At 31.9% G+C, this 25724-nt stretch overlaps 1 protein-coding gene and 1 pseudogene across 4 annotated transcripts in view; one reads left to right on the forward strand and one right to left on the reverse strand.

The window, feature by feature from the left end:
• Window positions 1–25724, forward strand: part of LRP1B (LDL receptor related protein 1B) — a 1622137-nt gene that overhangs the window by 981751 nt on the left and 614662 nt on the right. For all 4 annotated transcript variants that reach the window (XM_036236560.1, XM_036236558.1, XM_036236559.1 and 1 more), the window contains exons 15-18: window positions 1476–1598; window positions 11351–11491; window positions 14416–14541; window positions 20979–21095. In XM_036236560.1, coding sequence (XP_036092453.1) covers window positions 1476–1598; window positions 11351–11491; window positions 14416–14541; window positions 20979–21095 — 507 coding nt within the window. The remainder of the gene's footprint in view (window positions 1–1475; window positions 1599–11350; window positions 11492–14415; window positions 14542–20978; window positions 21096–25724) is intronic.
• Window positions 16722–20536, reverse strand: LOC107505927 (annotated as a pseudogene).

Here is a 25724-nt window from a genome sequence, read left to right on the forward strand (position 1 = left end):
GACAATTTAATCCTGTATACAATGTGCGTAACATAGAAAGAATATCAAGTATCCTATGAAGTATTGTATTTTTATTCCATGGTCATGAAATAAACATTACTATATCTGGATCTGCTTAAAAAATGTCTACATTCACTGTTGAAGAAAGCCTGAACTAAGCTTAATTATTCTCTGAGTTTAGAAATTGATGCTATAGCTATAATTATTAGCTTCCTTAGCTTCAAGTGTATTTTTTAAATTATTTATAAACATAGCGAATATAATTTATTTCTTAGAATAATGAAAAAAAGATAATATATTTAGGTCATTTCTTCTAATCTGTGGGCACATGATGATAATCAATGGGGATGAATTAAATATTTACTGAATATATCAATGTTTTGAGTTTTTTTAACTTATTCTTAATAATCTCTACATAGCACATCCAACCCCTAAGGCTCACAGTATAACAACCTAGTCTGTCACTTTAGTAACAGTTTTAATACTTGTGCTTTAACTGCCAACACAATTTTAACCATTATGTTATTTTACTATATATGCTCAAGTAATTAAAAGCTCTTTATTTTAAATGTTGAAGATCTTCTGATATAATCAAAATGTCATTTAACAATACAGTGAAAAATATAACCATGTAAAACGACCCTGACATCTACACTGTCAGTCGGATGCTAGTGTTGTAGAGTTCTTTGTGACTGTTCGTTCTATACATATATGACTAAGAAAACATATATATTTTTTTGCCTTTCCTACTTGTTGGAATAAATGGCATCAAAATTATGATTACCTAAATTTTATTTATTCTTACCTACATCTTTATAAAACATTATGTCCATCTTCTTCAAAATTTTACCTCAGTTTTCTCTGAATCCCCAAGGTTGCCTCCCATATATTTATAAATAATACCCTTATAAATTTCCCTGTGTGCCTATTTTATTGATATATGTGCATGCCTCATAGTGCCTCCAGTGTTTAAGTCCACTGGGAGAACACTTTTACCTTTGTGTATTGTACATTCGCTGGTACCAGCAAGCCTGCTCATTTTGAAGGCTTCACAGATAGCCTGAGTTCCTTGGAGTCTTCAGTGCACTGGCATTCCAGTATACCCCTTGCACAAGAGGGAACAATATCTCACCTCTTTCCCCAGTGCTCATTTGCTTTCCGTTCACTTGGGATCCAAAGCCGCATTCCAAGTGCTGGTGGTCTATTTTCCAAAGAACTCAGACTTAAATACATTAGGTATAATCTGGGAAATTATCCTAGAGAGACTAGAAGCCATTCTATCTTCTCAGTTCTTCCTTTCTCCTGGCACCTAATTGCGCACGACCTCTGTCTCCTACAATCAGCATGCAAATTCCTCTCATCTGCCAGTCCATCAAATATTTTCAAACATTATACCTACTTATAACTCCTCGAAAGATGGTCTAACTTTGGGTGGAATCAGAGTTCTCTGACACATGTGTTTCCTTCTTTTTCAGGTGACAATATGTGCCGGATAAATAACGGGGGCTGCAGTACACTGTGCTTGGCCATTCCAGGAGGCCGAGTATGTGCTTGTGCCGATAATCAACTTTTAGATGAAAATGGGACAACTTGCACATGTAAGTTTCTTCTCTTGGTACACTCATTGTTTAAATGTATCTTTTTGAAAAACAAAGCAGATGAAACCAAAGGAATCAAAATCAAACCTGGAAAGAAAAATGTATTTAAGTACTTAGGTATAATTCCTTTTAGACTACAAATAATTAACTGAATTAATTTCTAATGTAAAGATGAATAATGATAATCATGAAGTTTTAAAAAGTATTCTGTCATTGCTGTGTATAGTTTAGTAAAATTATATAAATAAGTATATTCTACAGAAGTAAATATTTCATGAAATTGTTAGAGAACCTCAACATCAGTAGTAAATAAAACATTGTAGTTGATTATATAGATGATATGTTAATGCACACCATAGGCCTCACATTAAAATTAAGAGCTTATTAAGCTCAGTTATCTATTTTTAGTGATGAAGAGCCAGAAAGGAGGTAGAAAAGAGACTTCTTGGGAATTTCTAGACTTTATAAAAATAGTGAATTAATTGCATTGATTGATCTGGATTAAAATCACTTTATTAACTTTTTCTGACTTTCTCAGTTGACTGCATCTTGTTGCAATGTGATGCTTTTGAAAATAATCCTCTCTATATACTACCATTTCTATTAAGCACAGTAACAGCAATAATGCTCTGCGTATGTTTAGTACCATATAAATGTTTCTGAATTATTTAATTTTGAATTGGGTGGTACTCATGATTCCCCAAAGAAATAGAAGTGATAGGTTGTATATACATATATAGAAAGAGATTTGTTATAAGAAATTGGCTTATACAATTATAGATGCTGACAAGTCCCAAGTACGTAGTCAGCAACTGGAATCTCAGGAGTGCCAATGGTGTAAATCCAATCTGAATTCCGGTAGGCTCGAGATCCAGGAAGAGTCAATATTTCAGCTTGAGTCTAAAGGCAGGAAAAAAGGCAATAACCTAGTTCAAGGCACTCAGGGTGGAAGGATTCCTCTTGCTGGGAAGTAGGCCTTTTTGCTCTATCACATCTTCAACTGATCAGATGAGGACCACCCACATTAGGAAGGATAATCTGTTTTAACTTAATCTACTGATTCAAATGTTAACCTCTTCCAGAACACTTTCGCAAATAATGTTTGACTAAATATCTGGGCCCTCTAATGGCCTAGTCAAGTTGACACATAAAATTGACCATCACAAATTGTTAAATAAATACTTCATATACTTTTTCCCATTAGTTATAATGATTATCTCTAGGGAGGCAAAGGGAGAAATAAGTGAAATAAAGAAAACTTCAGCTTATCTATAATGTTTTACATTTCTTCTGAAGAAGAACAAAATTTGGATAAGATATTTTTAAAATCTGAATTAATAAGTAGAAGTATTTGAGAAATATTTTTTTAAGTGAAAAATCTACTCATAATGAATGTACTATTCAGCAATAAACTACTAAAATTTTTTGATGTGGTTCTTTATAATTACATATCTCTGGAAATTATTGTTTCTTTCTACTACTAACAATAATAATAGATAAAATTTATTGAATTCTTATACTGGATGTGGCATTTTGGAACAAATATTCATGATCCTCATTAATCCTTATAATAATTATATAAGAAAGATGCTATTACTATCTCATTTTATATTTAGAATTTAGACTCAGGATTAACAACTTTTCAAAGTTTACATAATTAGGAAGTAGAACATTTGGAATTTAGACCCAAAGTTATTTTGTTTTTGGAGACTACACTTTTAATTATGCTCTACTTTATAAATTTTGGATCTTATTGTAGTATATTTTATATTGTCTTTTATTTTTACTTAACATGAGCATAAGCATCTTATCAAGTAACTACATATTTTTTGTGAACTCAATTTTTAGTGGCCGATATTTACAAATTTATCTCCTTTTCCTCTTTGATGTTTAGTATTATTTATGGTCAATTTGTTGCAATCTTTTTAAACATTTAGAATAATACAAGTTTTATAGTAGTATAATACAAATTATATTACTATTATTTTGAGTTGTAACTATTTGAGAAGAAGGTTTAGCTTTCTATACTATTATCTTTATCTTCCTCAATTTCAGTCCTTATTACAATTTAGGATTTCTGACAGAAAATATTATTTTGAATCATCAAACAGTAAGTCTCTTTATAAAAATGTTTTAACATTTATAGTTAGTTTATTGATAAATTTTACAATATTTTCTTTTAGAGCTGGATCGGTGCTTCACTAGATGTATCTCTTTGTAGTCAAACTTATAGTGCTCCGTTATTTATTTGTTAATTTTCATTGAACTGTAGGATAAATGGAGTATATCTTAATGTTACTTCTTTAAGAAGAGTACAAAGAATGTATACTGTGGAGTTATTGTGTATTACAAATATGTCTCCTTTGCCTTTATATGTGAATAGCAATTCTTCTGGACATTAATTCTTGGCTGAACAAAATTTTTCTTCAAGATTCTAGAAATATTCTTTCATTTTATTCTAGAACAATATACTTCAGAAGACAGATAAGAATTTTACCTGTTGGATCAAGGTTGTCTTTTCCATTTTTTAGTAGGATTTTTAAAGTTGCATATAAGACAATTCCTATAGAAAATGATTCTCTGAGGTATAGTTTCTTTGGGTCATCAGTTTCCCTTTTTTTGTTCTGTGGTATTATTTTACAGTTCTCATTTTGTCATTTATTTATCATCAGAAGAGATCTATCAAAATGCATAATTTGTTAATAGGCAAAGATTAAGCATTGCTTTAAATAACATAATCTGTCCAGTTTCATCTAAGCTAAATTTTCTTAATTATTAAAATGAAAAGTATGGTTTATGTGCATATTTCTTAGTTTAATTTTAATTTTAATTTTTTAAACATTTTATTTATTTATTTCCCCCCTCCCCCCTTCTTAGTTTAATTCTTAGTTATATCATGGATTCATATAAAATTATTTTCCTGGTATAAAATGAGGTTGTTTACTATTCTAGCTGAATAACTTTAAAATTTCGAACCGATGAAATGCACACACACACACACACACACACACTCTCTCACACTCACACACAGTAACTTTTATAAACCTCTATCAAGTCTCATTCCGTATTTGTTTTATCCCAAAGCTTCCTTTCAAGGATGGAAAGTAATACTGCCAAGCATCTCTGTTTTTTGTAGGCAGCAAAGGGTCTCTTCCTACTTAGACATAAACAGCCTTATTCAATTTCTAGTGGCATAACATTGAGAAACTTTTGATTAAATATTTAAATCTAGTCCTATTGGTTTTACAAAAAAAAAAAAAAAGTCAATTTCCTTAAGGGAGTGTCAATAGAATGATCAAGAGGCTGAATTCTGAGGATCGCCATCTTTCTTTTCATAATGGGAAGTTGAAGGGAGTGTGTATACACCAGGTACTAATATCTGGATGACTTATTAAACTTGGAATTTTCTAATTAGTCCTTTAATTTTAATTGTGTGAATCATAAATTATCTGGATCATGGCCTCCAGATTCTATTTTCTTCCTTCTTATCCTCTTTAAAACTCATGGATTCCTTATGGGTTGACATATTTATAACTATATCAATATTTACATAGAAAATATATTGATCATTAAATATCTCTGTATAAATAGCACCAGTGCAGTAAAAGGGGATATGAACGAAAATATTTCACCTGTACTTGTTAGACTAAACAATGTTAAATTATCAGATGCAGGTGAGTTCATATTTGTTGTTGAAGAATTTGTCATTGCATTTGAGTGTTAAAAATTCTACTATTTTTAATATAGTATTCAAATTGCCTGTTTCTTTCAAGTGTAATGGGAAAAATCAAGAGATACAATATGTAAATAATTTATTGCAAAGAACTCAAAATGTGTTTATATAAATTATTCCACTTCCAATTCATGTAATGGTAAAAAGTTTTTTTAAGAATATGTTAGTCTTAGTTTGCAGATGACAAAATTAAAATGCAAAAGGATTATAGATAGAGTGCAGAGTTGCAGAATACAGTGCAAAACAAATATCAGTGTGTCATTAACCTCTCATTAATGCTAATTCTTCTGGGATTGTGATTTAGTTCCGGCTATATTATAATTTTTTAAACTGTTCTCCATTGGATTAACTCTGAAAGATGAACTAACAAGCAAAACAAAAATATATGTTGCAGCCATTGAGATATGATTGTCTTGGTTTCAGTCATCCTTGTTTAACTGATATCAAATGAACAACGACAAAAAATCATTGGCAGATGGTCCAGCCAGAATTAAACACCAACGGTTGTTTCTTATTGAACTTGTAGTATAAACCTGTTCCAGAAGAGGCATTCTCCAAGCTGAAAAAAATATTGGCAGGTTCCATGATTGATTAAGGATGAATTTTAATGTCATGCCTGGAAAGAATCAAGAATGAGAGTAGTCTGGATTCTTTGTTCTTGTGAATTTTGTGTGTCATGGTCAAATTCTCTCAGATTTAGAAATGAGGCCAGGTGTAACACAGTAACTTGTAACTTAGTGCCCTGGAGAAACATATGTAAATCCAGTTGATCAATTACCAAGTGAGGTTTTTTAAATTTATCTTGACATCTTTGTGGGGAAAATCACAACATAAAAAGTTAATCAATGAGCACATGGATAATCATGAGAAAGTATATTGAGCTCCTTAAAAATGATAGTTACTATTTTTTTTTTAAAGATAAGTTCACCTAGAGTAACAGGCAATAATTTTTTAAATACCTTTTCATTGGCCTGAAAGAAAAGATAGAACTTTCCAATACTTCTAAACCCCAAGAGAGCAACTTAAACATTGCAAAAATATTGGTCAGCCAAGGGTAGAATTGCACAAATATATGCCAGTGGTACTCTGTGACCTTCTTCACCTCCTGCCAACACTAGATATATTCCTCTATCAAAAACAGTGCTCCACTATGACTGAACCATTTATCTGTTCAACTGTGACAAGCCTTATATTCTAGGATATATCCAATCTAATGTGTAGTAAAAAGTTTAAGGCAGTAAAAAGCTTAGAAGCCCCATCTAGATGAATATTTATGGCCTTCTATGCATAGAAACTCACAGAAGATTATGTACCCCAGGGTGGCTGCTCAGAAGACCACTATCTAATGGAAGGTCATCCTGTGTAATTTAAAGAAGAACATTCAAAACTCATAGAAGTATTTTTCATATTACTCTCCTATATAGGCAAGCTTATATAAAAGCATTCAACAAACTACAACTTTAAGTTTTCTTTAAGGTTCTTCCTTCTTCCTGTTCAAGTAAAGAGATCATTAGAAATTCTATACTGTCAACATGAAAAAAACAATTTGTTATATAAATAAGCATGTTCTGATTTGAGAATGAAAGAAACAGTAAGAAAGCTTTATTTTTTTGAACTGAGATTAATGCTTTTATGCTGTTATTATTATTTTGATAACTATCAACAGCAAAACATCAAGTGAGAGAGAAGACAAGGCTTAGTTTGGAATAGATTACCACACTGGGGTTGAAAAGAAAATAAAGCAAAGTTAGAAACAGGGGCATTTGTTTATTGGCACCATAGCTATTAAACCAATGTCAGGAACATGTGTATTAAGTTCAGTTGCTGAGCTGAGATTTAAATACAAGATGATTCAAAACTAAAAGTTTATTAGTAAGGCTTTGTCCTTTACTTCATTATGATCCAGATGTTAACTCCAGCAATCATGCTACCAGTTTTTATCAAAGAAAATAACGAGTTTCAGAATTTACATTTTCCTTTGTAATATATTGAAAAATCATTTGGAGGCCTTCTAATTTTAATATTCTAACAGTAGGTGTCATAGGATGTGAGAACTGGCAAGTGAGAACTGGCAATTCCTTGCTAGGCATGTCGTGATTCATGTAATTTTATTTTTAATTCTGGTTAAATTAAATAATTATTGATTACTTTGTCAGTTGTCTTACTGGTGAGATCATGTTATAATATTTTTGCTAGAAGTGACCCTGGAAGTAGAATTATATATAAGTTTTGTGTCCGTTTTCAAATTCACAATGCAAAGCACAACTCTGTGCAAAGCTTATAATTCTGACACTTGTTAATATACTAAAAGCAACTCATGGCCGTGCCCAAACACCCAGTCATATTAAGTATTGGAACAAAGTGGCATACATGGAGCTTTTCCTATAGGTTCACTCGTGGTTGAGAAGAGAAATTTATCACTTTATCTCTCTTTCTACCTACATATTGATCACTTTTCCCTTATAATAAACTAACTTCATCCATATCCTTTGGTGATAGAAGAGCATTAGCTGACGAGCCAGTTGAAGTGATATTGTTTTCCTGAAGTATTTATACAATCTCCAGAGATAGAATCTCTCACTACAATAATGACTATAAATTAAAATTACCAATCTCTGTTAATTCCAGTAAATCAGGCAACAGACATTTTTCATCATTTACTCTGTGCCTGGTTCTGTGTGCCTGGTTCTGTGCTAGGCATTGTTGTGTTCTGAATGTGACATTGTTCTTCTTACATTCAAGAATATCAAGGGGAAATATTAGATGTATAATTTTTTTTTTTTTTTTAGAAAATAACTCCTATATAAAAGTTTGTGCAAGGTATAGGAATACTAATCTTATTTTTATAGATGATATTGACTCTCTTATGTGATGGCAAATATATTTGCTTCATAATTTTGTTGATTCTCACACAAGTTTGTAGATTTCCTGGCCACCAGCTAGGATCTGTGACATATGACATTACTATCCAATTCCATACATTTAGGTAAATTCTGGAGAAAAGACTGCTTTTTAAATGCCTAACTGACATTTTGTCCAGATTGTCACCTATCATATTAAATGTTTTCTTGATAAGGGACATCGTTAACTCAAAAATAACTTTCCTATCATTACAAATAATAAACAAACCTCATAATCAACATAGATAACATGATTTTTGGTTTTGTTTTATTTTGGGGTTTGTGTGTGTGTGTGTGTGGTATAACTACTGATCACATCTGGAAGACTTGAGTCTTGGTTTAGGGCTGGAATAAACTAATTTGATCTATATTAATGTCAAAATTAGTAAATATAAAAATGTAAAATTATATCAAGAGGTTAACTCTACTGGTTTCAAGCAATTATTCATAACCTAGTATGAAAAATGAAAATAAAACTTTAGACCTCATCATTATCTGTTTTTGAAAATTGCCACCTTTTTATTAACAAACATCATTTAAAAATAACCAATTATTTAAAAAAAAACTATCTGCATATATTTGAAACCATGTTTAGAACAAGCTTGAAAAGTCTGCCTATTTGCATTGATTTCATAATGATCTAAATATCACTTAATAAACATTTGGAATCTAATTAGACTTAAAGACCTTATCTCTGAATCAATGATGATAAAGAATATTTAGTTTTGAAATATCAATTTTCTCAAGTAGTCTTTTCCTAAACATCTTGCTCTTCCTTAATATAAATATAATTATTAAGAAATGACTAAAATTTTATACTTATATGGATATCTTTGATAATTTCTTAAAACTGTGGGTTGGGTTATTTCCCTAAATAGCCATTTAAAAGCCGAGCTTTTTAAGTTGTTGAAATTGTTATCAGAAGAGAACTAATGGTTTCTTGGGTTTTTGAATCCTCAATTTGTGGAATAACAGGATTGAAGTCAACTAGAGAGAGACTGGAGAAAATTGTAAAGCTGAAATTCAGTGGGAGAGGAAGCTGATTACATCTCAATTCCGCTTTTTTGACCAACTGGACTTTTTGAAAAAGCTCTGAGGATAGAGAAGAGGGGGTTGGGGTGTTTGAAGAAAGCAGTGAAGGGTTAAAGAAGTACAAATTAGTAGTTAATAGATGGTCACAGGAATGGGGAGCATAGTACGAGGAATGCAGAGAGCAGTAATGTAATGGCTATGTGTAGAGCCAGAGGGGAGAAAGAGTAATCAGGAGGATTGTTTCATAAACTGTATAAAGTTCTAACCAATGTATTGTATACTTGAAACTAGTAATAAAATAACATTTAAAAACCTTGAAGGAAAAAAAAAAACGCTCTGAGAAACAGTTAGGCTTAATAATTGTAGCAAAGAAATTAATCAAACTGTTATTAATTAAGTAGTTTAAGCTGGGCTTATATAGATTCAAAAGAAGAAACTATACCACCCTCAAAGATCTTAGGGTCTGAGTAGACTTGAAACTAAAAATAAGAAAAAACATGCAGGTTATTAGTGATAACTCCACAGGTTGTGAGAAAAGCTTACTTCTGGATATTGTCAGACATATCCCAGAGTTCAACTTTCACTGTTTTGATTTCCATCCTCACTTCCAGGTGCTGCTATAAAAAGGCATCGTAGAATTGAATCAGAAGCCCAGCGATCTTTCTTTTTTGTTCTTATATTGTCATTATGGATTCATATTCTCTCTCTCTCTCTCTTTCTCTCATCATCATCATCATCATCATCATCATCATCTATTTATATATTTATAAAATTTGTTACTTTCGAGTGACCTTACAGAAGTGGCGTCATTAGAGAAATTGTTGCTGCAGAATTTTTTTATTGAAAAAGATTAGACAGAGGAAAAATTGCTGTCAGTCTCTACATACAGTGTTGTCTGCAAGGAAGGGGGCAGAAAAAACACAGAATTATCTCTTTTTTCCTAACTAAATATTTCATTCACCATACTAATTATTTTTCACGTTTAAGGCCTTAAATAAGAGTCTAAATTTATTGGGCTTCATTTTTTTTTCCAGTCCCACAAACCCATATGCATTGTATCTTGCTGAATAACTCTCTGAAGCAGATTCTCTGCAGTTGTGGTTCGAGTCACATTCCCTCCTCCATTTTTGAAGCATGGAAAATACAAAGATTAAGAGAGTACTAACACAGAGTGTTCTTGAAATGCCACAATATTTTCTTATTGTTGAAGCATATATAGGTTTTGTGACAGTTCATCAGTCCAAATCAATTATCTGAAATAAAGTTTATAGCCGTTAAAACTGAAATAGAAAGATTAACTTGTGTTTTTCCTATCGATAAACCAGCTTTTAACAATTCAATGCCTTTTTCACTCCTTGAAACACAATTATTTACTTTAACCATTGTCACATATTCTCTTCTCTTTCTAGACTCTTTCAAATCAACTCACAGAGAACAAAAGGATAGTAAGACTTTCAATTTGTGAATAAATCCCAATTAACTGAATTTCTAACATTTGATTTAAGGACATGGACTATAGGAGAAAAACACTGTATAGAATTTGCATATATAATAATATTATTTTCATTAATTTGATACTTATTTGAATACTTAACTAAACCTGAGTTTTTCTTCCACTTGCAGACCAGCAAAGTAAATATAGCCATCAATGTCATGTGCTATTGCCTTGTCTTTTCACTTTCATTAATTTGTGGTGTACTTATCTATAAGATGAAAGTAGTAAAATTATTTTTCAGGTCTAGCTTATAGGTTATCATGATGATCAATTGAGATTATGAATGAAAATCCAAAACTGTAAATCCAAAATAAATATAAAATGGTATTGTAATGTTATTATTGTTATTATTTATTGTTTTGGTGAGAGTTGTTTAAAATAAAGTTTTAAAATGCTTACGAGAGTAATAGTGTCAGAAAAAAGTAAAAATTTCTCATTTCCAGAGATGGTTGACACCACAGTGTTGTTTTCATATTTTCTATAAAGTGAAAATTAATCAATATTTGTTATTATAACAAAATTTACATTTTAATGAACTGAATAGAGCTAGTATTATTCATATACTTTAGATTTTTTTTCTACTTAATCCTAGTTAATCCTGGAGAAGTATTACCTCAAATATGTAAAGCTGGAGAATTTCGTTGCAAAAACAGACATTGTATCCAAGCTCGGTGGAAATGTGATGGTGATGATGACTGTCTAGATGGAAGTGATGAAGATTCAGTGAATTGCTGTATGTTCTCCTTCAAGTAATATTAGATCTTTCTGACTCTTTGTGAACTGTAAAAACAATTTCTGAAAATCTAAAATTATCTTTGATGCAAACTAAACTTAGTTGTTGTTTTTTTTTTTCTTTTTCTCAGTCATTTTTTTTACAGAGATCAGACCTTAGATTGCCTGCTTTGAAATGGTTTTAAAGCACTGTTTTTCTCATTCTTTCTTACCTTTAATATCATCATTTTGGTTGTTCCAGAAGTCCTTTCCTATCCTATTTTATGCTGTCAGCACCACCACACTGTTGTCAAAAGGTCTCTATAGGAGCCTCTTTGGATCTCTGAATTTAAAAATATGAAAAAATCAATTTAAACCCTGTCAAATTAGAATTGCTCGTATAGAAGGTCACGATCCACTCCATTGCTCCTTGGCAACTAAGCCTTTAAGAAGATCTAAGGAGACAGACGTGGGTTTGGAACACATTATTACTTAACTTGACTGGCTCAGTACATGATAGGAAACACATATGGGGCACTCAGATAGAAATTAAAGGTTTGATTTTTCTCTCCTTTGGCTTCAATTTAGTTTATCATTTGCTGCAATAGGAATAGTTTCATGTTTCTGGTAGGGATCATGAAATGTCCCACATAAATGGAAGGAAAACATTTTGAGAAGCACATTAAACAATATCTTGAAAATATACTTAAGTCACTACTTGCTTTTGAGAGATATCAAATATTTTAATATGAAGAGAAGTATGTGGTCCAACTCTATACCCTGGGCTTTTCCTGGAGTCTTCTAATTCACTCCTAGTTCCTATTCAATTCTATCAATAAATCCTACCACTTTTATCTCCAAATAATTAAGTTTTCTTCTTTACCTTCTCTCATTCTTCACTGGCTAAATTAGGTTCTTATCACAGGTTATTCCTACCACTATTTCTCCCTTAACTAAAGCCCATTTTTGACACTGCTTCCAGAAAGGTATTTATATACCGAAATTGAATCTTATTACTTTAATAACTGCAAAATCAACAAAATAAATTCTAAAATTAATGGACTCACATATAAGGCAATTTATGTTATGTCTCATTTTTACATTTTTAAGCCTTAAATGTTTATCATCCATACACTTAACCTTTTTGTTCTTATCAAGTTGAACTGTAAGTAGACCTAAAAAAAATGTCATTCTCTCTACAGAATTCACAGTAGTTTTTCATTACCTCCATAGGGAAGACTTTTATTTGAACACCAAAATAATCTTCTCAATATAGCTCAGTTGGAGTTAAACATGTCCTATATATTCCTTTACTATGGTACTTGACAAATCATATTGCCATTGTATGCTTACTTATTTGGTGCCTCAAATAGAATAATATCTTCATGAGGAGACATATTATGTTGGAGCATCTTGGTAGTCTCAGAGTCTACTACAGCACCCAACACATGAATGGATAAGGACTACACAAATGCGGCAAAAAAAGCTAAATATCTCTGACCACCATTCAGTAGTATGGTGCCCTCTCTAAACATTACAGCATTATTATTTCTGGGGCCCCATGGTTAATATTCCAGAACTATATAATTCATTGTAGAGTATTATTTTAGATTTTAAGTACTTATAACCTTTGACCTTGAATTCCTTTACCATTCTATTTTCTATCCTTTAACTTCTCAACTCCAAATCACAAAACTATGGGTTATATTTACACCATTTTTTTGAACTCTGATTTACATCATTGATTAAGCTTCAATGAAGTGCTTACGCATAATCTTGTATTTTAAAATGTTGACCCTGTAATAATATGAATGACATTTATTCTCACGAGCAGCTATTCTTGCTAAAGTCCCTGGAGTAAAAATGTTAATCACGTGCGCCAGAAAACATAAAGCTTTTCTACCTTTCTTTCCTTATTGTACATGAATAAAAATTTTCTAAAAAGTAATAAAACATTTTTATCACCAAAGCTACTTTAAAGAAATCGTGTTTTATGGAAACCAACTTGGAAGGCATATATTTGCTATGTAACAGCATGTTAAATGGTTATTTTTCAAATTCTAAGTAACACTAATACCAACATTTATTTTAAAGAGAAGTATAACTACTAGGCAGAAGGAAAATTACTTCAAAAGAATGTTGAAGTTGGGAGCATGCCAATTCAGTTAAGAATTTAGTCTCCAGAAAGAAAAAAATAAATAAAATAATAATAATAATAATCACGGGTTAACTTTAAGATGGCCTCCTCTTGTGCTTAGCTTCCCACATGAGAATTGGTCTTATCCTCACTATGTTTTCTGGATGCATGTTTATTTGTTTGTACTGGGGGAAAACTCATAGTGATCATTTTTATTATTAAAAGTATGCAAGAGCTCATATTTAACATCAATTCCAGGTCACATGTAATGCATTTTTCTTTTCTATATTTTACTTTCATTTCCAAAAAATATTGGACAAAGCATAACAAAATTAGACTTATTTAATATTTTAAGAAGTGCTTGAGTATATGTGTGGCTTAAAAAATATTTTTGATAGCTATGATTACATTATTTGATGCATACTTGTTTGGTTTTACATTAAAATTTGAAGTTAATTTTAAATGTTTTTGTAAATATTTTGAAATTGAGTCACTTGCTTTATTAAGGGATGGGAAAACAAAGTTAGTGATATAGTTGGTTTTAGTAAAAATATGAAAAAATGAATATATTTCCTTTTATATGAGATTTAATTATTTGATGTCCTCTAGAAAATTATTACATTTTAACAGAGCCCAGAATATAAATATTTTTTATGAAATATGAGATAGTAAATTATAGAAGCTATGGCATTTATTCTACTATAATGTTATAATTACTGTAACCTCTCCATAACTATAACTTGATCATAATTTTATCCAATTTTGTATAATTAAACTTTCTTCTCCTCTTCTTTCTTCCCCCACCCCAGCTAATCATAGCTGTCCTGATGATCAATTTAAATGCAAGAATAATCGCTGCATTCCCAAGAGATGGCTTTGTGATGGAGCTAATGATTGTGGGAGCAATGAAGATGAATCCAATCAAACTTGTGCAGGTAAAGGTTTGCTTGGATATATACATAAATATCTTCCAAGGTTATTCCCTATGAAAATGCAGGTCAATGCTTTGAGCTAAACTGCACTTTCCTACTGCTGATGATATGATTATTGGAGTTGTACATGAATTCAAAGTTTGATGCCACGAAAGCTAGGATACAAATTGTTTTTTTTTACTTAATCTTTGGGCATGACTCTTTTTTCCAAAGTAATTTGGCACTTTATTTATCTATATGGGTTGATGTTTGGAGAAGACTTGCCCCCGCTTAATCATACTTTGCAGTAGAGGCTGAGGTATATTAGCATTCTGTGATACGAGCCATCTCATAAGAACTTTTTTTTTACCTTGAAAGTAAAAAATATAAAATATATCTGTGAATAGTTTTCTGTTCCTGGCACATTATTTCAGTGTGTTTTGTTGTTGTTGTTGTTATTTGTTTGTTTATTTCCCCCATGAAGTCTTTACACTACTAAGCCTATTTTTCCATACAATGTATCACATCATAAAAATCTTTGAATCTCTAGTCACATTATTATTGAATGGGGATATATAGCTGGTGGTGCAAGTTACAACTCAGTGCCAAAAAGGTTATTATTAGTCAGATAAGTTTTGAAAAATAATACTGACTAGCAGTGACCTAGTGCTTCTCTTTAAATGAAGAAAATGTTTATTTGATGCCTCGAGTTGATATAATGAGGAAAAAAATATTTTTAATCATTACACGTAGCAATATTAAAACATATCAACTACATCACCTCTCTTTGCCAAAATAAGCAAAACTAAATAATTATTTTTAGGTATTAGTGAAAACTGTGAAGAAAGCTATTAAGAAAAGAGCCAGCAATCAAGAATCCTGGTTGTACTCTTGGTTTTGCCACTGATTTTTCTCGGCAAGACTTGTACCTCTCTTAACTTCAATTTCCTTGTGTACTTATTTTAGTTCTATAAGAATATGAATTAACTAGACATTGTTTTCAAAGAGTGTTTCACCATGTACTAAGCAATAACAATGACAAGAAGAAACCAAGTACCATTCCATAATCCAAACCTCCAACTTTTATTCAGGTTTTTCCATAGTGACATATTTGCTGAATATCCATGGGCTGGTTATTCTCTTGCGCCTTGATTAAAAGCTTAGTCCAATATTGTAGAGTAAGTGATTATTTTCAAGATATTTTGTGGGGCTTATAAGGTTGTTTTACAAAGACATTCTAATGGAATAAAGACCTCCAGAGACCACGTGGTCCTAGGCCCCTGCCTTCAAGCGCATTTATTTCATAGATGAAGGTATGGGAGAAGGGACTTGCTTTAACTCACATCGTTGGTCAGTATTTACGGGAAAATCAATCTATGAGTTCTATCTCCAAGGCCATTGTTATTTTTACCAAAATATATTATCCTGAAAATTAGCTAGAATTTTAGGTATGGTTAATTTAACTTTGCCCAGGTTGCCTTTACGATATGGCTATAATTTACAATAATACATCTTTCTAAGCTAGTGCAGTTATCATTTTTTTAAGGTTAAAGTTTAATTCAGAGGCTATGCTTCATTACATCCTAAACAGATAGATCTGCTCTCATCTTAAAATAAAAGATACTAAGTGAAATAAGCCAGACAGAAAAAGTTGGAAAGTCACATGATATCACTTATATGTGGGATATAAACCTGAAAGCAACAAATGAACAGGACGAACAAACAGAGACATGGACTATAAACTAGTGATTACCAGAGGGTAGGAGGTGGGGGAGGAAGGGGAAGGTAGATGGGGTAAAGGAGGTCAGATATATGGTAGCTGAAGGAAACTGGACTTCGAGAGGTAAACATATAATAGAATATACAGATGTCAAATTGTAATATACACTTGAAAATTATATAATTGTTTTAACCAATGTTACCTCAATAAACTTAATTTAAAAAATAAATAAAAAATAAAAGGCACTGCTGATTCAATTCATAATACTTATAATATTTATTTCTATTACATTTTTAAAATATGCTTATTTTTATATTATTTTTAAAGAATCATTTGTTTGACTGCTATTATAGTTGTGTAAGCAGAAATGCTATATATAACAGTGAATAAAGTGCTCGTTTTGGCCATACATATACTAAAATAGCAAATAAAAAATTAATCCTAATTAGTAAGATTTCTAAGACTCTCCAGGCCTGTACTCCACTAGGAAATAGAACACAATTTGCTATACCTCAGTGACACTTTAAGTGATGCCAGCTGACAATTGCTACTCAGTACTAGTCAGTACATTTCTGACAGTTTATGAATTTATTTATATTTATGAATAAAAAGAAAAAAGACAAATGCATATGCCTTTAGCTTTGAAAATTAAGCAAGTCACATTACAATGTATGTATTTCCGTTTTGTTTTCTTAAAATCAAACAAAGTTGATCACATAGCTCATCATACTGGAGAAATATGGTAAATTCATTAGATAATTTCCCTGGCTGAGTCATTTCTATATATTTCTAGATATAGGTGTATACAGACATGTATCCTAGATAAAAGATTTCCCAAAGGGGGATTATTTTGTAATCAAAGCCACTGTCCTGTAGCCTTAACTTTGTGACTACTTTAAATCTAAAAGAAAATCCTTTCCTACAAAGCTAATTTCCTATTTTGTTCTTTTGGGATTTCTCTCTTGAATCTACTAATTCAATAAATATTTATTATGGCTCCGGAGATAGGATGAGAAAAAATACACAATACCTTTCCTTAAGAAGCTAAGAGTGAAGATAGGGAGAAAGAAATCTAAACAGGCCATTTTAATGCAGTATTTAAAGTGCTAAGTTGAACCACATAGGAAGAACAACTAATTTTACCACCTAATTTTATCTTTGGCAATCTTGGAAGGTTTCCTAAAAGAAGAAGTGATATCCAAGCTATGCTTTAAAACAAAAAAAACAAACATAAATATATAGAATAATGCCTAAAGAACCAAAATTGATTTTAATTTCCTATACTTCTCTAGATGATAGAAATGTTTTACTACCCCCCAAAAAGATCAAACAGCATAGATTGTAGAGTGTAAAGTAAAAGTGAAGAGTGCCTGCAAGAGAAAACAGTATCTATACAGGGAGCAGAAAAGAGATGACACGGGCTTCGAAGGTGTTCTACACACACACACACACACACACACACACACACACAAATTTGTCTGCTTATGAGGGAGACCCAAAGGACAAAGATGAGAGGAAGGTAGACTTGAAATTCTTTTTTCCTCATAGTAACCATGATAATCCTTGAATTCGAGCCTAGGTAATTTCAGACCAGCATTTTCCCACAGCACAGAACTCTTGTTAGATTGCATATCTATTCTTCTCATATTCCCCACAGATTTTGACAAAATTGCAACTAGACAGACATAGTGACATGAAGAAAATATGATGTAATAAAATTAGACTTTTTTACAACATGAAGAGTGCATTTTGATGTAACATAGGTTTTGTTTAAATAGAAGGCTTTGATTAAAATACAGTGAAGGAAAGGATTAGGAATAGCATGTTACCCTCTCTTCTCTTCCTCTGTATTGTTCCTGTGCAGTGTGGAATTTCTCACTGCTATATGGCTGCAAGAGAAACATAATTAATGATGTGTAGAAAAAATTCACATTGTGACAGTGAATTTTTGATTCACTGCTAGATAAACAATTCCACTGAGGAGGTGTAAATTTCCTCTCCATTAGAGCAGCATTTGCTACAAAATTAGAATCCTCTGGGGTAGCTCTGCTAATCTCACCTCCAAGCTAATTTAGAGCTGATGGGAACAAGAGATGAAAAAGTGAAGGCTGTGTCTTCTTGATGCAAATCCAGTGATTAGAAAGTGATAATTTAGTCAATGCGATTATATAATATAGACAGATAGCTCTTATAGATTTATGGAATAAAGCATCTCATCTGAAATCAGTAAAATTTTCTTGATATACTAAGCAGATCATTCTCTCCAAGATTAGAGCAGAAAACAAGTCCACGTATTTTCAGAGCATACTATCCCATATGTAGTGATTATATGGCACAGGCAGGAACAATTTTAATTAAATAAGAATTAGGCCTATACCCATCCTGTAATTAGCCCAGGTACACGTACCCAAAGGCATAGAAATTTTATGACTTTCATACATCCAAAGTTGAATCTGCTTTTGTGTTTTCACCACATCAAATGATAAAGTTTCGACAGCTACAAAGAATCAGACTTTGCCCCTGAAGTAAAGTTGATCATAAATGCTAGATCGTCTAAATCAGATTTTTCACACAACCACTTCTTTAAAACTTCAGTTACACCAGTACATTGCTGAGAATGGTACATCTCTAAGAACAGTGGAGGCCCAGCCCCTCCAAAGAGAAATCCAACTGTCTTTAGATACTTTCTTGCTGACAAATTGATGCAGTTCCATGTAAGAAAACTTTTTAGAATGCATCTTGGTTCTAATCAATTTTAATGGACTCATCACAGTTACTGCACCAAATCTCAGCACAATTCCAGCAACAATTGGTATGCAGCTTTTATATTCTTCTAATTTAGATCTCAGAAGAGCAGTTAATTGATCATAGTAAGTAAAATAAATAACTGTGGCAGGAACTGCCATCACTAAAGTAGGGGAAAGGCCACTCAACAGGAATTTAATGTCCTTGTTTCGAATGATTTTCAAAAAGGCATCAGTTCTAGAGTATCGCAGTCCAAGATCAAGATGCCAGCAAGGTCACATGAGGGAGCTCTTCTGAGTCACAGAATTCTCATTTTATCTTCACATGGTGGAAGGCTTTATACTTTTTCAAGAAGACATAATTTTATTCAATTACCTAGGGAATTCGTTGATTTACTCTAAATGTTAGAAAAATTTAACAGAAAATCTATGTAACTAGCCAAATGAGACCACATAGAAATATTTAATCCTACCTGAAACTTTAACATTGAAAACTTCAGAAGCATTCATATTTGTTGGGATACTTAAAATCTATTAATTAAAAAAAAAATCAGTATATGAAAAGAGAAAAAAATTGATATTACATAAAATATTTTGATTTAGGATCCTTATCCACAAAAGCAAAGCAAAACATATAATGTAATAATATTCTTAGTATTTCTAATTATAGATACTGAGAATAGAAATATATCTAATCCAATATATCCAATATATCAAGCCAGTGATATTTTTCACTTGTTTTCCTTGAATAATCTTTTAAGTCTTCACTAATAATAGATATACATCTTTACATTGCAAGTACACTTTGCTTAAAAAGAAATAACTAGTATATACTTTTTAAGAAATTATTTTAGATGACCTCTGAAACCCTGATTTATGGAAACCTATTTTAGTGTGTTTGGATGACTCGGTTTTGAACCACTCTATTTTATACCAATAATTAGTACCCCAGTTCAGAGGTATTTTGATGAAACAAGCACATTCTCCTGATTCTCAAGCCCAGAAAACCAGAGGCAGTATATAATCTAAATAATTTTCTCTTATTATAGTCACAGAAGTCCATACCCTAATTGTTTATCATCTGTCCAATCTTCATCTTGCCCAAATAATAGGTTTGAGTATACCTTTCCCAATATTTTTCTTCCCAATTAAAAAAAGAATGGATAGGATACTGATACTCATGAAGACAGATTTGTAGCTCAGAGGGACTAAAGAAAACAAAACAAAATTAAACAAAACAAATTAAACACAGCCTAGGCCTTGGAAAAGAGTTAGGGAAGCTACCTAAACATTCGTGCTTTCAAAAGTTGACCTGATTGTAATAGAAAAAGGTAATAAAACTCCTTGTAAAACATAACCCCTTTATGGAATAGTTTTAAACTACCCCCTTTTGGTAACACAGAAAGCAAGGTTCCACGTGTAGATTCATTGAAATTTTTAACTGAGCCCAAAGCAAAATTCATTAATATACTTTGATTAAACAGTTACATATTTTTGTGTAACTACTGAAAAGTGAGTTAAAAATGTTAGAAGAAAAGAATAATTCTGACCTCATGATTAGAGACTAGATATCCTGAGAGAGTCTCCAAATCCTTCCGCAAATGTTACAGCAAAAGTTTTCTTGGTTTATTGGCAAACGCTATGCACATTTTCTTAAAATTAAAAGTTGAATTAAATTTAATTCAACTATATATTTATAAGCATGTGCCAGGCCAAAATTCTTAAATAATAAAATTCATAGCTTCTTTTATGGAAGTGTGTGAGGATTATTGACTATCTTGTCACTTAGCAGTCACTTTAATTGAAGGAAAAAGCATGTGAACTTTAGAGAAGACAAGCAATTTGATATTGTCACAAATTAAATAAAAATTTACTTTTAAAATACTTTAATAGAGCAATATCTTATATGTGAAAAATATATTGCATGATTTATGTTATCTTTAATGTGTTGAAAAGGCTTCTAAATTTATTCTTTGTACATTAATTGATCATCATAGTCAGAACATGCCAGGTGGACCAGTTTTCTTGTGGAAATGGGCGTTGCATTCCCAGAGCCTGGATGTGTGACAGGGAAGATGACTGTGGTGACCAGACAGATGAAATGGCATCTTGTGGTAAGTTGTGAGTGAACGATGGTATTAATAGAGAACTGTGTCAGATAGAAGATTTTATTCACATATTCTCTCTTAAAGGCTATTTATTTCATTATGAACATAAGTCAACAAAGCAGATGAGCTATACTTTTTATCGCTGCCTTTTGGGTCTAAGTGTGTCTTTTAATAATAACTTCAGAATATATCCCATTCATGAGGCAGTACCATATTCTTGGCTAGAATAAATGGATCCAAACGTAGTGGATTTTGTTAGGAAGTGGTTATTATGAGGCTAACGCGATATTTTCTAATATTCATTATTAATCTTATTAAATTTTTCAAACAGACTATCTTATTGAGTGACACTTGGAGTAAATGAGGACACATTTCTTATTGGCATGCATATATTATGTTCTTGGAGCAATAATCAATATAGTCTAAGGTTACATAGCTGATAAACCGTATATTTTATTTCTATAGATATATGATTTTGAAGAACAAATTGTTATTAGTTTAATTTTGTTAATGGAGAAATTCCTAGTCACTTTTCAATGATCCTCCTACTTTTGAAAACAATAAAAATATTGTTACATAAGTTACAAATTTAATTATTCTCATTTGTACCCATATATCAGCATATTTTATTTTTTTTTGTCTCAATAATCTATAGTGAAACATAGCAAGGGAAGAAACTAGATTTTCTAAGATGTGTGCTTTATTTCAGGAATGGCTATAGATTTTTTAAATTACCACTGTGAAATATATTACAGAAGTTTAGGACATTTATTAAAAATATTCAATTGAGTGTATATTTTTAATATTTTAAATCCATGTTATAATACTCTTAACAGTTGGAAAATGAGAATTTTTTTTTTTTTTTTTTTTACTCCTCAATTTAAATGGCTCTGTTTAGGGGCTGCATTCTCTATGTACCTATTTCTTTCATTTAATTTTTTTTTAAAACTAGACTATTAAATCCCTGTAGACATTTGAGTATGTAATGCCTGAAAAAAAGTAAAACTCAAGTGGTACGATATGACATTTTGAAGAAGACAATAGCAGTTTTGAAGAAGAAAGAAATAGAGAATCACTCCATAACAATTAATTATACATTTTAAATGTAGAATTTCCAAAGCCTGGCCGATAAAAGGTGTTGAACAGTATATCTTCTCTACAATGTTCAAACTAATTGTGTGGCCCAAAGTATGGCTGAGTCAGCTTCTAGGTGGCTCTATTTTCTTAGGAAAATGTGCTTCCTTTCCTGTTCTCAGCATCTCCAACAGAGAATACCAGAAAAGTAACGAGCAAGTTCAAAATATTAAATACAGAGAAGCCCTGGAATCAGAGTCCCAATCCAGATAAGAAATACCATGAAAACAATACAGAGTAGAAAAATAAATAATGAGCTCATTGGAGAACTTTGATTAGGACTTTGATCTGTTTATTTTTAGTAATATGTATAGAGTAAGACCTTTCTGTTTATTTTAATGATGATCTATTTGAATCAAAAGGTGAGGGAACTCTAAAATTTCAATCATTACACTCACAAACTAACATCCCTGTCATGAGAGGAGGAAAAGAGAGTTTGGAGAGGATCCAGAAACATACTTCTTTATCAAATCTTTACAACAAATCTATGAGAAATGTATTACTGTCCATATCTTATGAACAAGCAAATCGAAACTTAGAAACATTTTACAATGGCTTGAAATTACAAGGCGAATAAATAGCAGCATCAGGCTATGAATCCAGGTATGCTTGAAATTAAAACAGCTGCTTTGGGTTGACATTGTTTGGGAACCATGTGTAGGGTGGTAATAGTGGGCAGATAATACCATATCTGTGAATATCTTTATTTAAATGTAAATACACCTATAATGAGTTTTATTCATTGGCATGTTGGCAAATCTTAATGTCTAGTGGGGAGGAACACTGACCTAATGGTTGCCAGTTTTGTAATATAAATACTTCTACTATGGCCAATATTAAATTACCAACATGACTGTCAATTGTGGAGTTGGGAAAAGATGTGTATAGCTAGAGTAGATATAAATAACTTGAGGAGTAAAATAATCAAAAAGTTATGAACTTGTTTTCGACATAATTTATTTGACTGTAAATTTCTATAATTTATTTGTTGTTTTTGTTTTTGTTTTTGTTTTCAAATAATGGCTATATGCCTAACAACTGCCTCATAGAATTCTTGACAATTTAAATATTGTCTTTTGTGAGCTGGTACAAAACCCCTTCAGTACACCACAGGATATGAACACATTGTGAAATTTAGTTGTCAGATAGTTTGGTTCTAAAATATAGCCACATTTTATAAAAGTGTATTTCTCTGTGCAGAGAGACGTAGAAGCTCACTGGAAGACTGGAGAATGGCAAAGTCGCATGAAGCCAGCACCCTTAAGATAAATGGGGATAATAAAAGCAGCATCTCTGACCTTTCTCTGGATTCACAACTTTATTATCCCCCAACAGGCATCTCTAGGAGCAGCAGAAAAACTAGACCTCAGAGTCTAGGCTGAAGGTCTAACCCAGCTTTATTTTTCTTTGGTCTCCAGTGGAAAAGAAAGGCCTGTGCTCTTCAAATGCTAACAGTGAAACCCTAGTGAGTAGCTGCATTACCAGGAACCAAAGTCTCAGAGCTACACAAATACCTTCTCTATCTCGGCCATTGTGTCACAGCAAAACAACAATACAGGCTCTGATGGCCGACCTTGATGTACAAAGATTGTTCTTAAATAATTAGATGAATAGATAAGAGAATTAATGATTGAAAGCTAGTTGAATAGTGGTCTGCAACTGTTGTTATAGGACTGGTTGCCTTCAAGGAGTCCTAAAACTCCTTTCAGACAGACCGGTGGTAACTGTTACAGGTCTAGGGGAGGCAGCAGAATCAGTGAAGGGGATGGCTGAGAAAGAGCAGAGTAGTCCAGGAGAGGCCAGAGGAAACCCCTGCCTGGGCTGTCTTTCCAGAATGTGAGCTGTGGTGGTGATAATAGGAAATTCACATGGGTGGTGTAGAATTGAGTTTCTCAGGGGGAGCCTTTGTCAGAATTGGGAGAATCTGCAAGTATATAATGATGAATCCTCTTAATGTAATGAGTAGAAAATAATTCTAGAAAGGGAGCCACGGATTAGGGGAATTTGGAAAAGAAAGCACAGAACAAACCCTGTATCTATAAGAAGAAGAGCAGCATGTGTTAAAAACAAAAATTATATTGCCAGTAAACCACACAGGTTATCACCGCACTGTTTCCACTTTACAATATAAGACACATGTTTCTCTCCAAACGTGTCCTTTTCTTTAGCAACATTTTTTTTCTCTTTCAAATTGTCATTTTAAATAAAAATATATGTCAGTAGAGAAACTTACAGTGATAGTCTGCTAGGCACAATTTCACTTTCAAAGTTGTAAGACAATTGCATACATTTCTCACATAAAAAATATCCTGTACTAAATACAAAATGACAAAACTATTGTAAATTATTTAATTCACTGCCTATTTAAAAAAATCAACCTATTTGACAATAATCTAAAAATAAATATAGGTTTAACTATTTCCCTATTTTATTAAGCATCATTATAAAATTGGACCGATCATATTTTATTTTTCCCATTGGAATTGGTCAAGTTCCCATAGGTTTAATACTAAGAGAAGACTCTGCAATTACTTTTCTTTTTTAACACTTCAGCTCCATGAACAATCTCTGTTGTGTTTAATAACTCCTGTTTTATACTGAAAATAGTATTAAAATTTAGAATTAAATATATGAGAAGCCTATGATTAGAAATGCTTCTGCAGTTAGGAGCTAAATGTACTGTAACTGAGGGTTACATTGTCCATAGAATTCAATAGCACCTATTTACAAAATTTATTTTACTTCTGGGCAAAATTTTAAGTGGGAAAATATTTAAATAATTAGAAAGTCTCTTGAGGATTCTGTATTCATTTTTAACCGATTTTTTTTTAACTTTTTCAGTAATTATATGTAGAAAAGAAAATCGGTAAATTGATGCTGCAAGTAAGAGAGAATATGTTGAAACTGTGAAGCCCGTGATAGAAGTGGACTGTGTCTCAAGTAACTAAAATGGTCAATCTCATTTCAAGGATGTGATTTAGCATTGGTTCTCAACTTTTGCTTTCAGTAAAAGAATGCCCCTATGCCACTCCAGACTACGTAATAGCTTAATTAATTAAGAATCTCTGGGGTGGGGCACGATAATCAATATTTTTAATACTTTCCATTTAGTATGAATGTACACTCGCGTCTGAGAATTGTTAAGGCAGTGCTTCTCAAACTTGGGTATGCATCAGAATTTCATAGGGGGCTTATTAAAAAACAGAACTCTGGGCCCTATTCCTAGAGTCTCTAATTCAACAGGTCTTGGTTGGGCCCCAAGAATTTATACTTCTAACAAATTCCCAGTTAATACTCATCTTCATGCTATTCTTCCTAAAACCACAAGTTAGAAACCGCCATTTATATTTGATTTTATCTTGTATATGCTAATGATGTAATTATGTTTATATATGCATAACTAATTAAGATGGAAGCAATTATCCAGACAAATTTTATGCCTATCTCCACATTACAGCATTAAATATAAGCATTTTATGATTAACATAAGAATATTTCAAA

Source organism: Rousettus aegyptiacus, unplaced genomic scaffold, assembly GCF_014176215.1.
Source record: "Rousettus aegyptiacus isolate mRouAeg1 unplaced genomic scaffold, mRouAeg1.p scaffold_m13_p_2, whole genome shotgun sequence".
Lineage (NCBI taxonomy): Eukaryota > Metazoa > Chordata > Mammalia > Chiroptera > Pteropodidae > Rousettus > Rousettus aegyptiacus.